The sequence below is a fragment of the Varanus komodoensis genome, unplaced genomic scaffold (genome assembly GCF_004798865.1).
Source record: "Varanus komodoensis strain SLA01 unplaced genomic scaffold, ASM479886v1 scaffold9, whole genome shotgun sequence".
NCBI lineage: Eukaryota > Metazoa > Chordata > Lepidosauria > Squamata > Varanidae > Varanus > Varanus komodoensis.
The window spans coordinates 5,758,769-5,776,821 of NW_025336598.1; the positions used below are offsets into that span (position 1 = coordinate 5,758,769).

At 41.5% G+C, this 18,053-nt stretch overlaps 2 protein-coding genes across 9 annotated transcripts in view; one reads left to right on the plus strand and one right to left on the minus strand.

Annotated features, from left to right (window-relative positions):
- Positions 1–14,908, minus strand: part of NOP14 (NOP14 nucleolar protein) — a 76,370-nt gene extending 61,462 nt beyond the window's left edge. The window contains exons 1-7 of the mRNA XM_044417930.1: positions 14,429–14,908; positions 12,105–12,239; positions 9,396–9,537; positions 7,122–7,261; positions 5,427–5,564; positions 2,823–2,945; positions 1,997–2,128 (exon numbers count right to left, since the gene is read on the minus strand). Coding sequence (XP_044273865.1) covers positions 1,997–2,128; positions 2,823–2,945; positions 5,427–5,564; positions 7,122–7,261; positions 9,396–9,537; positions 12,105–12,239; positions 14,429–14,626 — 1,008 coding nt within the window. The 5' untranslated portion in view covers positions 14,627–14,908. The remainder of the gene's footprint in view (positions 1–1,996; positions 2,129–2,822; positions 2,946–5,426; positions 5,565–7,121; positions 7,262–9,395; positions 9,538–12,104; positions 12,240–14,428) is intronic.
- A 147-nt stretch (positions 14,909–15,055) lies between these two features.
- Positions 15,056–18,053, plus strand: part of HTT (huntingtin) — a 454,323-nt gene continuing 451,325 nt past the window's right edge. For 3 of the 8 annotated variants that reach the window (XR_006413521.1, XM_044417929.1, XM_044417927.1), the window contains exon 1: positions 16,031–16,418. Coding sequence is in view for 7 of the 8 variants with exons in the window: in XM_044417929.1 (XP_044273864.1) it covers positions 16,273–16,418 (146 nt within the window). In the remaining variant the exon portion in view is untranslated. Of the gene's footprint in view, positions 15,116–15,885; positions 15,976–16,030; positions 16,419–18,053 lie in introns of those variants that run through there. The other 5 variants (XM_044417923.1, XM_044417926.1, XM_044417928.1 and 2 more) reach the window with 3 other exon arrangements.

An 18,053-nucleotide genomic window follows, 5' to 3' on the forward strand; every position in this document is an offset into this window, starting at 1 on the left:
GTTCCTCTTCACTTTCTGGCAAATAGATGGGGAAGAAATGGAGGTAGCGACAGATTTTATTTTCCTGGGCTCCAAGATCACCACAGACGGGGAGTGCAGCCAAGAAATTAAAACACTCTTGCTCCTGGGGAGGAAAGTTATGGCAAATCTAGACAGCATACTAAAAAGCAGAGACATCACCCTGCCAACAAAAGTGCATATAGTCAAGGCTATGGTTTTCCCAGTTGCAATGTATGGCTGGGAAAGCTGGACCATAAGGAAGGCTGAGTGCCGTAGGATTGAGGCCTTTGAATTGTGGTGCTGGAGGAGACTACTGCATGTCCCTTGGACTGCAAGGCGATCAAACCAGTCAGTCCTAGGGGAGATCATCCCTGAGTGCTCTTTAGAAGGCAAGATAGTGAAGATAAAACTCAAATACTTTGGCCACCTAATGAGAAGAAACGTCTCCCTGGAGAAGAGTAATGCTGGGAACAATTGATAGCAAAAGAAGAAGGGGACCGCAGAGAATGAGGTGGCTAGCTGGAGTCACTGAAGCAGTCGGTATGAGCTTAAGTGGACTCCAGGGGATGGTGGAGGACAGGAAGGCCTGGAGGAATGTGGTCCAGGGGGTTGTGGTGGGTCGGACATGACTTCGTGACTAACAACAACAACAACAACAACAACAACAACAGACAGCCCTGAAATCTCTTCAATCTATCTATGGGAATGAAAATGACTGAGCTCCCTCACTAACTTCTCTCTCACTTATGTGGACAGACTGAAGAAACAACAACATGCCAATTGTGGAACTGTTAAAATATTCCCATGCTATATTTTCTGATTTTTAGAACAAACTATGATGATTCAAACATTCGGAAATGTGCTGTTGCTTCCATTTAATGTAGGACAGAATAAAACACAACTCCCAAGTTGTTCCATTGAAAGCAATATCATAGCCAAGCATACAGGTTTGAAATAATGTGACTGTATGAATATATAAAGCATCGCTATATGATCAAGACAAGTGATCCATCTAAATCCATCTAAATTAATATTCTCTAGTCAAACTGAAATAATTTTTTCAAGGTCTCAGGCAGAGTTACATCCTAGTCCAGTGGTGGGGAACCTATGGCACGCAAGCCAAGTCATCACAGCATCACCCCAGCAGCAGAGCATTGGATAACAGTGCATAGAGGGGCCATGCACATGCTTGGAAAGGAGTAGCGGCGCCAGGTGATGACATCATGAGCTGCGACTTTCCAAGCTTTCGCATGGCCGGTCAGTGCACTGCCAAGGATATTTTTTTGGACTGGCTGAGTTGTTTTTTCTAAACTAAAACCTCAGCATTCAGGTTTTATTTCAGTGTTGGCACTTTATGATAAGTAAGTGGGTTGTGGGTTGCAGTTTGGGTACTCGGTCTCTAAAAGGTTTGCCATCACTGTCCTAGCCCTTTGATATCTTTAGCTAGAGCAGTCAGAGACCGAACCCTCTTTGAAGGTGAATTATCTGTCAGCAAAGGAATCACTCGGGTACTGCAAGAAACAGCTGCAGGATGCTTGTGCCACTAATTTCACTAGATTAATCAGAGCTCTGACAATGTTTTCTAGATGTGGCTTAAAAACTTAATAGTGCCTTCATGGAGTCCTGGATGCACCCACCCTAAAGGAGCCCATCTTCACTTCATGCCCAGAACAACAACTCCATCTCTGTTGAGCAGCAGACAGCTTTCGGTCAGCCTCTTTATATTTTCCCAGTGGGAGTATTATAGCTGATCTAAGAAATGCTGGATGTTCCTCTACGGCACAGTGGATAGCTCCTTATCTCACTATGGCCTATTATACCTGATACATTTACAGCAGCAACAAGGAGGTTGAATTCCTCTGTAAGCAGTTCTATGTACTCTACCCTCAAAATAATGTATGCTTACAGAGACCCCTGCCCCAAGAATTAATGGCTGTATTATGATTCAACTTCTCATTTCAATTACACCAAAATGATTCCAGAAAAAGTTAGGTACATTATAAGAAAGCAAATGCCTGTCATCTTGATCCAAGACAAAACCATCTTCCAAATCGTCAGCTGATCTGTACTTCATTTTCTTTTTTATCTCAGGCTCAGCTTCTCCATGCATTCGACGTAATCTGTCAGCCTACAAGGTAAAATATGTTTAGGACAACAGCTATTCTGACTGCAATATGAATAAAACCTTGCCTCATTAATGCTATTAATTGAATTATGAAGACATAATAGCATTCATATATATTCTAGCAATGTTTCCAACAAACTGAGATCTACAGGAATCAAGCAAAATATAACATTTCAGTTTTCTATTTGTCTATTAAATTTGTATTCCACTTTTCCTAAAAGAGCTCAGGTAAGAATTCATTGGTTCATATTAAGTTAGGCCATGTTAATAACCCACAGAATCTTTTCTACCCTCTTTGTTTCTTATGCTGCTTAGCCTGTTCCATGCTTCCTCCCTTCCACATTGGACAGATTATGTCAGCAATGACTTGTTTAATCTTCTGCTTTTGACTAAACAATGGAGTGGTGCTGAAACTACTTTTAACCAGCTGGTCTTGAGCAACTTCACAAAAGAAGAAAAGAGTGCAGCAGGGAGCTGCATGGGTTGAAGGGGAATGTCTCACCAGGTGTTTTGCTATCCATGGGAACTGTACTGGGGAAGCCAACTGTTAAGCACAATGTTGGCTCATTAAATGTGAAACTAACAAGCTGTGTTCATATTATAGCAAAGAAATAAGGTGCTACAAATAATCACTAAACAGGGTTATTGAAAGCATTTTACGATTAAGAAAATTGTAACACAAAAACAGAAAACATACCTCTAACTGTATGAGTTTCTCTTGTTCTTCTTTTGCCAAATCTTCTTCAGTTTTCATCCTAGCAGAGGGTTGCACCTTCATCTCAAAACCCAGTTCTTTAACTATCATATCATATTCATCGGGCTGAAACAAAACAAAACCTTCCACAATAAGTTTGCATGTGAAGAAATCAGAATGAAATGATATTAAGCCTTTTGATTATACCTTCTGACAATTCACTAATAAAAACAAAGGTGAAATACAAGATGAAAGATGGTTGCCTGTGCTTTCACTCTATCCTAACCTATTACTGAAAGTATTTAAATTATTCATATGTAGAAGTTAACTGTTCATTCCACAAATTTTGTGCCAAAAATCTGTATTACTTATGATTGTGATGACCAGTATAAATTGAATGATTGTGGAGATGTATAACCAAACAAATATATCCAGAATGATGAGCATCATGTCCTGTTACTGCAGTTAGCAAAAAAAAAAAAAAAAAAGAAAAAAAAAGTTCATTAGCTCGATCAGTTTTAGTTATTTCTAGGTGAGGAAGAATTTCATATGCATTCTAATAAATCCCACACCAAGAAATACTTTAAACAAAGAACAATTAGGTAGACAAAATTGTTAGCACATTGCTGAATATACACTGGATCATCCAGGACTTCTGGGGGAATGGCGACTTGATGAAGCAGAAGTGAATGTTGCTGCATTGTGCCTTATCATGTCTGGGTGATTATAAATCGCCCTGAGGGGTGTTTACCTCTCTAAATAACAGGTGAGCGTCACGTTGAAGGTGATGCGACAAGGGCTTCGTCCCTCGTCCCTTAGCTGCAGCCCAGGCTGCCTGGGGACTCTCTTCCCTGGTGCAATTTTTAATTAATTTTTTCAGTGAGTGAGTGTTTGTGTATGTTTGTCTGGGGGAACTGGATGAGTAAAGTCAGAGAAAGGTAGTGCAGGACAGACAAGGCAAGGGAAGAAGGTAGGGCCTGCAAGGGGTACGCAATGTCAGGCCAGGGGATGGTCTTGGCAGGAATAACAGGTGTTGCTGACTGCTGTGACACCTGTGACATGTTCGCCCTTCTCCCCCAGGAGAGGCAGGGATACACTTGCCCTTGGTGCAAGCTGGTGTCCCTCCTAGAGGAAGGAGGTGAGGTGTCTGAGTGCCGAGAGAGCTTTCCAGGCTACCCGGGAGCAGTCCCCCTCCAGGAAGAAGGTTGAGAGAGGGGCCGAGGGAGAAAAAGCTGGGAGACATAAAGGCATGTCACCCACAGGAGGAGGGGGGAAGCACAGCCTCTTCCTTCTTCCGGTGCCAACTTGGAGCTGGGAAACAGGCTTTCTCTGCTTGGGGAGGCTGGGGCTGATAAACCAACTTGGGGAAACAACCTGTCTAGGATCCCCAGCCTGGGAGCAGATGCAGCCAGGGGGCTGCTGCAGGAGAGGTGAGGATCAAGGTATGGCTTTCTACCACCACCAGGAAGAGACGGCGGCAGGTGATTGTCGCTGGGGACTCCCTGCTAAGGAGGACTGAGGCAGCGATGTGCTGCCCTGACCTTGAGGCGAGGGTGGTCTCTTGCCTGCAGGCCGCACGCCTATGGCATGTGACGGACAGAGCGCTGTCTCCCCTCCCCCCCCCCCAGAGGAAGAAGGAGGCCAGGGATCCCAAAGAAAGGAATCTGTGGGAAGGAGTTGAGATGCATGTCTTGTACACCAATGCTAGGAGCTTGAGGCTCTCCTGGGAATAGAAGGGTATGACCTGGTGGAGATCATAGAAACTTGGTGGGATGGTAGGAAAGACTGGAATGTAAACATAGAGGGATATCACCTCTTTAGAAAGAACAGGAAGGGAAAGAGGGGAGGGGGCATAGCTTTATACGCCAGCAAAGGGATAGGATGCAATGAGATAGAATGTGGTGTAGATGGGGATCTGGTAGATGCAGCCTGGGTGAAACTAAGGGGTTTTGACAGGGGGAGGGATCTGACAGTGGGGGTATGTTATCACCCTCCAGGTGAACTTGAGACCCTGGACAATGTCCTGACAGACCAGATTTGAAGGATAACTTGTGGGGGGGCACAGTAATTATGGGAGATTTCAATCTCCCAGATATTAGTTGGGAGACTCACTAAGCCAGGTCACATCACTTCCTAGATGCTATAGAGGGAGTGTTTTTCATGCAGAGGGTCCAGGTGATGGGGGCAGAGGGAATATCCTTGCCTTGGTTTTGACCAAGAGGGAGAAGCTGATAGATGGGGTGCAGATTACGGGAACTCTGGTTGCAAGTGATCACTCCATCCTTTGCTTTGAGATCAGGGGAATGGGGATGAGCAGCAGGTTGCGTACCAGATGCTAGGACTTCAAGAGAGCCAACTTTGGCCAATTGAAGGCCAGACTGGGGAAAGTCTCCTGGGAGAGGCTACTTGAAGGCAAGGGAGTTGGCCCTGCTCCATTGAATGCACTGGGAAAATGTGTGAGCCCCCCTACTTCCTCACATCATGGCACTTCACTTATCATGTTTCTGAGTTTGTTATGAAGGAACTTGTATCACTAACTGACAAAAAGACAGAAAACTAGGATAGTATTTTGGTTAAGGAAGCATAAGACAATAAAAAAAGACTGACCTTGAGCTTCTCTTTCACATCATCTTGCACATCTGAACTGGAGGTCCTGCAGAATAGTAAAGTTTGGATCTCTTTCCAATCATTGTTAAGTTTTTCTGTAAGTTCCAATGTATTTTCCCTTTGAATTTTTCTCTCTCTCTAAAAAAGAAAAGGTAAACACTCTATCATACATATTGTCATAGACAATAGGGATGCCATATAAAGTTGTGTTGCAGAGGGAATATGATGTCCATCTTGTGTAAAAAAGAGTCTTAAAATCTGCTGCTGGCTAAAATTTAATGATTCAACTGCTTTTCTACATTGTGCAGACCAAAGCTCTGCATTTGAATGTTTAGATATCTTATATGGGAAAGTGCTTAATGATATTGCCATTTAAAGTCCTTTAAAACTGTCCAGGACTTTAGACTTATTATAATTAATGGTCAGGCCATTCATAGAAAGCGGAAAGTAAATGATTTAGCCCAGTTCTGGAAAGTTACAGTAATACCACATCATCAGCATGCAAAAGTAGTGAGGTATCGTAGTGTTAACGCAGTCTGGGAGCATGAGAATCAATGTAACAAAATTGGAAAGCCAGATCATTTAGAAATTTAGGAGGAGAGCGCAAAAGTTGGCTTGAAGTCGTGTCCGACCCATCGTGACCCCATGGACAACATTCCTCCAGGCCTTCCTGTCCTCCACCTTCCCCCGGAGTCCACTCAAGTTCATACCAACTGCTGCAGTGACTCCATCTAGTCACCTCATCCTCTGCCATCCCCTTCTTCTTTTGCCATCTATTGTTCCCAGCAGTAGACTCTTCTCCAGGGAGTCCTTCCTTCTCATTAGGTGACCAAAGTATTTGAGTTTCATCTTCAGGATCTGGCCTTCTAAAGAGCAGTCAGGGTTGATCTCCTCTAGGACTGGCTGGTTTGATCACCTTGCTGTCCAAGGGACTCGCAGGAGTCTCCGCCAGCACAATTCAAAGGTCTCAATTCTTCGGCGCTCAGCCTTCCTTATGGTCCAACTTTCACAGCCATACATTGTAACTGGGAAAACCATAGCCTTGACTATATGCACTTTTGTTGACAGGGTGATATCTCAGCTTTTTAGTATGCTGTCTAGATTCACCATAGCCTTCCTCCCCAGGAGCAAGCGTCTTTTAATTTCTTGGCTGCAGTCCCCGTCTGCAGTGATCTTGGACCCCAGGAAAATAAAATCTGTCACTACCTCCATTTCTTCCCCATCTATTTGCCAGGAAGTGAGAGGATCAGATTCCATGATCTTAGTTTTATTAATGTTGAGTTTCAAGCCAACTTTTGTCCCCTGCAATTCCTGCAGGAGGACTGAGGCAGAATGCGCAGTTGACCAAGCATCCCATGGTGAACTTGATGGTCTGCCAGGCACTCTATGGGTTGTATCACACAACCCACATTGTGTAGCTTATTCACAAAGTGGGTTATTGTGTTTTGCAAATGAAATTATTATGAGTTAAATTTGACTTTCCATTCACACAGCTGTATGCTTCAGTCATGAAGTTACAGAAATGCAAGTATGAACCAGTCTAAACAGAAATCTAAGTATGAACCAGTCCAAACTGTCAGAAAACCTAACTCTTGAATGGAAAATAACAAGAGTATAAACCAAATCTGTTTTGCAGAGCTTATTTTTTAAAACTTCAAAAGAATTCAACAGCAGTACAGACAATCCATAGCTTACCTTTTCTTGTTTGGATTTTGCTATCATTTCTTCAATAAGGTCCTTCTGAGACTTGGTTTTTTTATCTTCTTCATTTGGTTGCCCTATGGTTTTCTTACAAAGAAGCCCACCACCTCCGAAGTGAGAAGCTGTTAATTCCTCTAAAAATGAGAGTTCATTAAAGTAGAAGATCAATTGAGAATACTAACTCAGTATTGTTATTAAAAGCGCAAGCTATTTTTTTCTGAATAACTGAAACAATTGAGTAATTGTATGTGTGATCTCCAGGTATGACATACACTGAACACTTGAGATCCTCAAGTTTTGAAGTATGGACCTGACAATTCTCAGTGTCCTTTGCGTCCTGCCCACCTGCCTTTCCTGACAGTGCTGGTGCATAAAAGAGAACTGTTGTGATCCACCCAGAGAGCCTTACGGCTAAGGGGTGCAGCATAATACATAAATAAGGGCAAAGTGTCTTTCACCCTGTTTATGAGAGCATGAAGTTTTGATAGCTGTCACAAGAAAGGGTTTTAAAAACAGATTTTCCCCAGAGCTTACCAGGTGTTTTTGACAGGGAAATGTACTAATCTTATGCCAGGAAACGCTGCTTAATGCTGTGATATATGTTCTACCCTCTCCTGCAAACAAAGGGGTTTTTTTTTGAGGATTTGCTTTTCAATTGACCATTTGCTCTATGACAGGTGTCAAATAATAATCAAAGTAACAAAATATTCTGTTTATAAACTTGCTTACTCAAATGTCTATTACTGATATCCACTGCACTTTGACAGCAGACACTGAGCAGGCAAAACTTTGTTCACCTGTAAATGTGCACTTCTGCTCCTGCAAACGACTGGAAAAATATTTGCACACATTTCTGGTGAATTTCATACACACACAAGATAGTGAATCAATGATGGCTGTACCAATGGGCTATCTGGACACTTTCAAAAGGCTATCAGTGAATATCCCTGCCAGAGATCACAAAAACATTGTAAATGGAGAACAAGAAATAAAGCTGTGGCAGTAAGCAGAAGGGTTTTGCGTGGAGTGGGGTGACAAGACAGAGCAACCTGTGCTACCAAGCGCCTTGGGAAATCTACTGGAGGACAAAGTGGGTGAGGGAGATCCACTGTGAGCATGGTCACACTGTAGGTTGGTTCATGCAAAATCCTCCTGCATAGCTTATTTGCAGGGGAGATAGTTGTGTCATATGAACTCACGTATTGTTTACTGGAAGTTTAACTTTCCAAATGAACTAATAAAATGAGATCAAATTTTAGAATTCAGGTACACTGTCCTATTCCTGTTAGGACTATGAGAAATACAAAGATGTGATCCAATTTAGAATGTTTTACTTTTAGAAAACTAAAAATGGTATCCTGTGTTAATTTTTATTTCAATCTTTTATCTTGAAAAAGTTGAGGGAAGAAATTAAAATTCACCCAGTTTAACTTAAATGCTATATTATGCAAACATTTTTATTTATTTATTTAGGAAATTTATAAGTCATCCATCACTGTCGTCTCTGGACAGCTTAAAGAAGATTATAAATCTTAAACAAAATAAATTAGCTATACCACGGAGCATAAAACTGACATATTTAAAATAAATTAGATAAATACATATACAATTAAAATTGAATGACATTAAAATATTGATCAAATAAAAAGGTCTTGACCAGGCACCGAAAAGCATATAATGAAGGCACCAGGCAGACCTCTCTAGGGAGCACATTCCATCGTTGGGGCACCACCACAGAGAATGCTCTCCTCCGAGTACTCTGTCTCCTGACCTCTTTCAAAGAGGGTTCCCGGAGGAGGGCCTCTGCTGTCGATCTCAGGGGGCAAGTGGGCATATAGAAAAAAAGTATTTTATATGAATACTTGTAAAATTTAAAGACAGTAGCATGTATTGCCCTTACATTGTTTGAATTTCAGAAAATAGTGAAAACTCTTGATATGCTAATAAATGTTAGCACTCTGCATAATATGTTGACAAGCATTCAAGAGTTCAGCTCTCCTGTCCTATGATAGTTCACGCACTTTCAGTTTTGTGGTCACTACTTACTGGTACCATTTAAAGTGAGACATATGTAATCTAATGACATATATGCATATTACACATAAATACTAGAGATAATTACCTGAAAAATATTAATTACAACTTTGAAACTTTCAAGTGTGCCTAATATTAATAAGCTTACAAAAGGGAAATTTCCTGAAAATTTTGCATTTTGTAAAATGATCCACCCCAGACATCTATTTGTGTACCACTACACCCTTTTCTTACCTGACAGTGTTCCTCTTTCTTCAGTATCACTGTCACTATCAATAATATCACTAAGTTTCTTGATGTCTGCTAGGGAATGGCCATAATGAGTTAAGTCTTCCTCTTCATTGAGGTTATATATACTTTTTTTTTCATAGTGTTTCTGTAAAAAAATATCATGATTATACTTGACAATTTATAGTTATTATTTACAGAGCATGGGAGGGAAGAAATCAGCTTTTATTGTATCCAACAACTTGTAACTATCCCAATCTGATACTACAATACTTGAGACTGTGGTGTTAAACTTGGAGCAGGTGTAGGCAATCACTGAGGTTGTTTCATTTATACCAGAAAAAGTTAGTTCAGGTTTACATTTTACAACTGTACAAATGCAATTTTTAATGCATCATAAAACTAAACTCAGTCTTTCATCATACCTCTTAGAAGCATTATTTTCAAGATTGTGACTTTATGATATTCTCCCCCCAAAAAATCTAAGAGTCAGACCTAGTTCTCATCACACTAGAGGTTAATTTACCTGCACAATCTGTTGCACTGTGCTGGGAGCCAATTTTGCATGGTGCCTGTGCATACCTGGCTTGCTGTGTCAAACTCTGGCAGCATGGGTTGAGGATCAGACAAATAATAATCTTTAATAATCCAAGGCTTATTTTTGTCTAACCCCTCAAATAGCCACTGGTGCCTGAGTTCACATGATATGGCATGTGATATGTCCATAGGATAAATTAATCAGTAGGAGCTGTCATACATGCAAACCAAATCACTATCTCTTTTTTATTTTCATTTTGTTCACTAGATTACTGCTGTCTGTAACTTTTCACAACTATTGCCTACATGCACATTTTTACATAAGGCAAGCACAACAAAATGCAACACAAAATATCCTGCTAGAGAAAAAGAAAATAGAAAATACATTTTTTATTGTTAGCTTAATCACCTGAAACTCTTAGCCAGGAGTGGCAAAACGTTTTCCATTTGAGGTCCACAATGCCTCTATTCCTGCAGCTGCCAAGGCTACAGCTACATGTGGGTAGAATTACAAATGTTCAGTATGGAACAGGAAGACATAGCATTTGTATGCTATTGTATTCAGGTTTACTGAATTCTTCAATTAGTGTACTGTTCCATCAGGTTTGATGTTAGAGGACAAAATATTAATATCCCAAAGTGGGGCTCATAAACACTGGGGAAGTCCGGATGTTCCAGACAGAGGGTTGGGGACATGCTATGATCTGGAGGTTACTATATATAAATTATACAAGCTTTCCTGAATGTCTCTCTGGTCCTTCCTTTTACAAGTGTCACTCTTATTCCTTTTTTTGCTTGTAAGACATTGTCCCATTTTGCTTTGCTCTTCCTGTATTACAGCTGAGTTCCTATTTTAGGCAAGATGCCTAATTAGTCTTATAAATGTGGCAAGCATGTGTCCAATCAACCTCATATACTTGAATGGATATCACATTTAAAATATGTTAATAAATTGGTAGTTGGTGTCCTAAGTACTGATCAGTAGAGAAAACAGATTTTTGTAAGAACTAGAACTCAATAGTCGCCTCATCTGGAGTAGTGTGTCCAGTTCTGGGCACCACAGTTTAAGAATGGTACAGACAAGCTGGAAAGTGTTCAGAGCAGGGCAACAAGGATGATCCAGGGACTCAAAGCAAAGCCCTATGAGGAGAGATAGAAAGAGCAGGGCATGTTTAGCCTCCAGAAGAGAAGACTTGGCGGGGGGAATATGAGATCACTCAACTATGTGAAAGGTTGCCACAAGGAGGTCATGCTCTCTTCTGGATTATCCCAGTGTGCAGGACATGGAAAAACAGGTTCAAGTAACAGCAGGCCAGGTTACAGCTAAAAATCAGGAAGAACTTCCTGAATGTTAGAGCAGTGCAACAATAGAACTAATGACCTAGGGGAGTTGTGGGCTCTTGCGCACCTGAGGCACTCAAGATGCAACTGGACAGCCATCTGAGAGTTCTACACTGGTTGGACCCAATGGCCCTCTGGCTCCTTCCAATTTTACTCTTCTACATTCTATTGTATAAGAAGTATTAACTTAGATTTGATTAAATTTTTGAAAGTACTCCAGAGATTTTATAAGTGGGAATAAAAAATGGTTAGAGACAGGGGCAGGGGAGCCTAAGACAAAACACTTAGCATACATAACACATTCAGTAAATCCACTTAAGCTGTTTTGGCATCTGCAGCAGAACTTACTTGAAGACTCTCTACCATCCTGGATATACTAATACATGGGGAGAAAGAAGTTCTATTGTTCCTGTGCATGCCTCTTAAAAGACTGATTAATTGACCTCAGAGAGGGAGATAAGGGGGCACTCTGATGGGTGGGGAGGGAAAGAAACTTGAGAATTCATGATATGATTTATCTTGAACTTCCCCCAGATACTCTTTCTCATCCTTTGAAGAACTCCACACTAAAGGGATTGAAAAGATCATTAAGCAAAATGAAGTAGATCAGAGGATGAGGGGACGAATATAGTTTCTACCATTCTGCCAGGTTCAGCCTAGCAGGGCATAGGAATCTCAGAAGCCTCCAAGTTTAGAGGCTTCTGAATACTGAGGGCCCAGTTCACAGGACTGTGCCTCAATTAAATAAGAGTTTGTTACCCTTTCATAAGCCCCAAATCAGCTCCATGAGCGCATAACTAACTTTTCTTTTTTAAGTAAAGCACTACCACACATTACCTGTTGTTCCAAAGAAAACCTCTTCATCATTTTTTCCTCTGGACTTATTTTGGTATCATATTCACCAAAACGTTTATCTTTAAATACATTGGATTTTTCTTTTTCTTTATATTCTTTAAGCAAAGTCTGAGTGCGCTGAAAAACAGACCACCACAAAAAATGATTGAAGGCAAAAGAAACCTTATTATAATTATATTGCATCTACATTCCACCTTTTCCCCTCTTGCAAGGAACCCAATATGGTTTACATAGTCCTCCTCATCTCCACTTTATCCTTATAGCCACAACCCCCCTTTGATGTGAGTTAGTGAGTGGCCAGCCCAACATCACCCTGTGAATGAGGACTAGAACCTGGATCTCCCAGGTTCTCAGTCTAACACGCTAAGCAACATTCAACACAGGTTGTCCAACTGACTCAACTTCACTCCTAAAAGGAACCATCAAGCAATATTTTCATTTGCTAAAATCCATATATCATGTACTGGAATTTCAGTTTTTTTCCAAATGCTCATCTTTCCTAGATGCTAATTTGCTTTCTTCTTTCTACTTTTAATGTGCAACTATTATAAGGATAGAGCCCAATAAGGATAGAGCCCAGTAAGAATTTTACTTGACCCCTAGTATGGCGTCCTCTTGCCATGTTACCAAAATTAAATGGTGCAGAGTTAGGACCTCTGCAGCTGAGCTGTGTTTGTTTTTAGTTTAAATGACCAAATAAGACATCTGTGCCTTACTGCATCATATTAACCTGTCGCATAGTACAAACAGCACTGTTATGTGCACTATCCACAAAAAAACAAACGCACTGTACCATCCCAAAGAACATGCAAGCATGGGGGGGAAGCAATATGGGGTCTGTAGGTATGAAGACATTTTTATTAGCTTTTACCAAGATACTTACTGATTCTATTAAAAAAACATATTTTCTTATGGGGAGTTGCTATATGGGGAGCTTCTATTGTTGCTGAGAACCAAAGATTCAAAGGAAGTGTTTAGTATTAAGAGGCTCAACCTTGCATTTAATTCTCTTGGGCACATTATGTTGGTTGCCATGCCCTCAGAACAGCTCTTTCTCAGTAGTACTTCAGTAGTATTTTGAAATGTGCTGACAAAGTGACCGCCTTCCTCCCCCACAGTAGAAGAATAGAAATGCCTGGTACCATTTTCCAGATACATTCGACAAAACTGTAGCTTGTCTTAGGGACCACCTAATCAACATCAGATAATTAGCCAAATTAGTCAAGGTAACAAATCACCTTAAGATGCAATAATATTATTAGGATCTGACATAATCTCGGTTTTCAATTTGTGAGAAGGAAATAAAAAAAACCTCGGGTTCATGGGAAAGATCAAATGTTTGAATGTCCGCTGCTTTATTGACACAAGCCCAGGTTCCCTGCAGGTTCTACTCACAATAATGCATTACTGGGCAGAGGCAAACTCAACTGCGAGTTTCAATACTACTACAGAGCATTTTATACTCTCCTGATCATGTACACAGGTACAGAGCAATTGATGACAGAATGCAGACATTACAATGAAATTCTGAGGTCATCATATACAGAACATAAGGAAGATCAGCTGAACATAAGTGACAATATTTCTAATTGCATGTATTGAAATTTCAGGTGAGTAAATTCCAGAAACTTGAACCCATCTCCAGTTCTGCTTAGACATGTAAATTCAAGCTATTAAGAAATCTTCCCTGAAATCATAAGCCCATGTGTTACATGCCATTATCAGGAAGGTTGAGACCCTGAGTAATGTATCCACACCATTCTGATTAGCTAGGGTCCATGGAGCACTCTGAGCTAGCAAAATAGATACTTCCTGGTAAACTGTGAATTCCTGCAGAGATTATGCAGCAACCTTGTAGCGGTGATTGAATGGCCTGTCTGCTCTGGCTTACAGCTAGAGTGGAGACGACTGAGGGGGAGCGTGCCATTTTCTTAAGGCAACAGCAATATTAAAAAGTGATCTGGCTTGGAAAGCCGATGTTTTTGAGAAAGAGTGCAGGTTTGATTTTATAACACAAAAGCACATATACGCAACGTTTTTCTGCCAGGATTTATCCAAATTTTCCCGACAGATCATAAGCAATCAAAACAAAGATACCCCATTTATTCCCTCTGGAAGGCAGCAATCACACTTTTTAAGACCCCTGGCCCAGTGAGACAATGTGTACGTGCACCCCGACATTTTTCAATTAAGAAAAAAATGCTGCACTTTACAAAGAAGGGCACATAAACACCTAAGTGGCAAGCACTCTAATTCAGAAGCCAAGCATTTTCTTCCCCCCTGTAAACAGTCACTCGGTCACTCACTTTCTTTTGTGCCTTGGAGCGCGTGACACCTGGTAGCCCCACATCGTGTCTTGTCTTCCGGCCCAAGATATTAAACTTCTGCTTGTTGACCTTCACCTCAAATGGGTTACGCCACACTAAGGCAGAGACAGCATTTTCTTGAGCCCTGTTGGCCATAAAAGCGGAGCCGTTCTTCCTCCGTTTGGATGACCTGGCCATTATCGTCGAGAATACCACTACGGAGCACACTCACTGAACCCCAGCGAGCAAGCACATAGATAATCGTGCAAACCTCTCCCGTTTACAGCCTGCCCGCACGCGTTCGGGAAATCGATATTCACGTGGTCCACATCTTCCGCCTAGGAAGTGCTTTCACTGACTCGCACAAAAACTTTCATCCCGTTGTGTAATCTCGCGACGTCTGGATTTGTTGTGGGGTGGGCAACGCAAGCGGCGGTCACGGATGACTTGTAGGAGTAGGCGAGAGAAATGTGTAGCGTGCGTCATACAGCTATTTTTCTAGATTTATAGCCTCACCATCTATAAAACAGAATGGAAGTTCTATACAACCATCATTTTCGATTAAAGTCCTTCATAGGCGGAGCAAGAGTGAATAATTGAAAACATCGCCATAAAAAGGAACCTTCAAAGACTTGTCTGAATTTTACATGGATTCCTTTTTAAATTTCCACCACTGTTGAGCCATAGGTAATGTTAACTTCCCAAATGGAGAACCGGACGTTCCATGTAAAAAGTATTCGGACGGTGGTCTATTTATCGCCGCGATACACCCAAGTTAATTTTTTCAGAACGCCGCTTGTTAGGCAAAAGTGACAGTTGCATATAGGAAACAATAGATTTCAGCATAACTGTGGCTGGATGGCAGACCCCATCAGAAAATGTAGCAGGAAATGTGTTTATGGGTTCGCATTATTAATTTAAAATCTTATTTCGTGTTATTTGACTTTTAAAATATTAAAATGTGGAAAGCGGCTGCCGCGAAGTCAGCGGAACGCGTGTCTTCATCGTGCGAGTGAGCTTTAAGTTCAGACAGAGCAGGAATCTAAGGGTAAAGTAGATTAATCCCGCTGAAATCTGCGTGGGAGCTCGTGGGAGCTTTTTGACAGAAAATTCATAGCACTGTACTTCTACAGTGCAGCTTTTAAGATGGGTTACATTGCAAGACGTTCTTCCGCCCGCAACCTGCAATATATTGATAACATACACAAAACCTTGCAATATTGTTTTTAAAAGAGAAATAAAATGAGATTAGAATAAATGTCTCGCCCCAAAGAAAGTATAGGAACTTTGCAGGAGAACCTAAAGTAAACAGAATCAAGGGTGGGGGAGGACAAGAAACGGAAACTTCAGACAGGCAGTTAGGAGTGAGAATACGCGAGATAATCCTGCCAATAATTAGTGCCGTTTACTTGGCCGCCGATCTCGCGTGGCTTCAAATCTCGGAAATGAAAACAACTTTTAAAGTCTACGCCCCATCTTTGCGTTTAGGGGCAATGACGCTGCTCTAATTGGTGGCTTCCGCTGCCCTTCTAGCGGGTGGTTTCCGGGTGGGTTCTCCGAAAGTAGGCGAAGTAAAAAGTAGTCACTAACTGAGGGAAGCAAAGGCGCAGAGAGATTTCGCCAGTAACGCCGCCGTGAATGATGGGAGGATTTCAAGATGGCGCCTGCTGGCCGGTTGCGGCTTGAGTGTGCCTCCTTCTAAGCCCCTTCTCTTTCTTTTTCTTGAGCAGTTGCCTGGAAGAACTTGGACGGTGCTTGCTGGTTGAAGGAACAAGAGGAGCGACGACGGTAACTGCAGAGGGAAACAGTTCACGCCCGGCTGTTCGTCTGGGGTGAATGTGAACATGACCACCATGGAGAAATTGATGAAGGCCTTCGAATCCCTCCGCTCTTTCCAGCAGCAGCAGAGTTCTGCTGCCACAGCAGCAAGCTCAGTAGTAACTGTTTCCTCCTCGGGCGCCACCATCCCTGAGGAATCGCTTCAGAGACCGTGAGTGGTGGATGATGGGAGAAGGGGGTAGGAAAGAAAAAAGAGATGAGGGGAACAGTGTTTTTTAACTTCCTCAGCAATGATGACACGCGTGGAGGGCGGTAATTTTCGAAGTGTGTCTCTTTAATATGACGCGTGTTTCCGGGCCATTATGCGATAGTGATGCAGTCCTTCGAAAAGGAAATCGTTCTGCGCTAGCTTCGCACGATAGACCTGTGGAAATCAGCAGAATATAGAACGAATTCTCCTCAAAACAAAAAAAACAGAAGAACAATACCCTACATGTTTAGACAGAAAAAAAGGTCTGCATATTCCAGCATACCCTAGCCAGCATTGTTTTTCTCTCTGATAGTGCATAGAATTGTGTCCCTAATCTTGGGTACACATTCCTTATCATAAATCCTATTGGGACTATATTCTTATGAGAAATTTGATTGTTTCATTATTATTTAATTTTTAGCCTGCCCCATTAGCCACACAGCTCCTTGGGCAGGATACAAACAGTAAATTTCGTTGTGCAAGACTTTGTTTGCTGCTGAGAAACTATTCACATTTTATGGACAAATATTTTGCTATCTATTTTGCTGTCGTTTTTGTATTGCTCCCTGATGTTTGAAAAAGAAGAAAGTGTTTCCCCTTTTCTTCCTTGTGTTTTTGTTCCTCAGATTTTCTGTTGTGTAAAGAAGGGGTGGTTTCCCTTTTCGAGTTTTAGTTTTTCAAGAAGGTAATTGCAACTGAGTGGGATCTTTGTGATGACCTTGTTGAAACATGAAGGCCAGACATGGGTACTGTCCAGATTCTGCTTTGTAAAGTTGGCAGCGTGGAACGTAGCAAAAACATTGAGTTGGAAGTTAGAGCAAAAGGATGCAGTGGGGATGGATGAATCTACACCTTATTAAAGATGATAAAGTGATCTTTCTGTGTGATAGTATGGGGTACAGGAAGCAAAGGCACCTAGGCGGCAATCCTTTGCAATCTTTCCTTAGACTAAGCCCTTTTAAATACAAAGGGACTTATAAATAGGCATACATAAGATTGCACTGCAAGATACTATCAACAATACAATGCTTTTTCCCGCAAAGTGGGTAGAATCCTAGAATAGTATAATTGGAATAAGCCGGACGGTCATTGGGTTCAACCGCCCTGTTCACTGTGAGGCTCTATGTTAAACCATAGTTTCTCTAGGCCATTGGTTCAATTGCTGTACTAACACTCAGGAAGTTTTTTCTGACATTTAGCCAGAATAACTTGTGCCTATTATTCCATGCCCTGCACTCTGGGATAATCAGGAAGAGATTGTGGCTTTCCTCTCTATGACAACTTTTCAAGTACTTGAAGAGTGCTAACATATCTCCCCTCAGTCTTTTCTTCTGGAGGCTAAACATGCCCAGCTCTTGCAATCTCTCCTCATAGGGTTTTCTTTCCCATCCCCAAATCATCATTGTTGGCATCCTCTGAACCTTTCCAGCGTGTCTGCATTTTTTTTTTGAACTTTTGTGCCCAGAACTGGACACAGTACTCCAAATGAGGCCTAGCCAATGCTAAGTAAAGGGAAACTATAACTTCACTGGATTTGGAAATGATGCTTCTATTAATGCAGTCTAAAATTGCATTTGCCATTTTTGCAGCCAGATC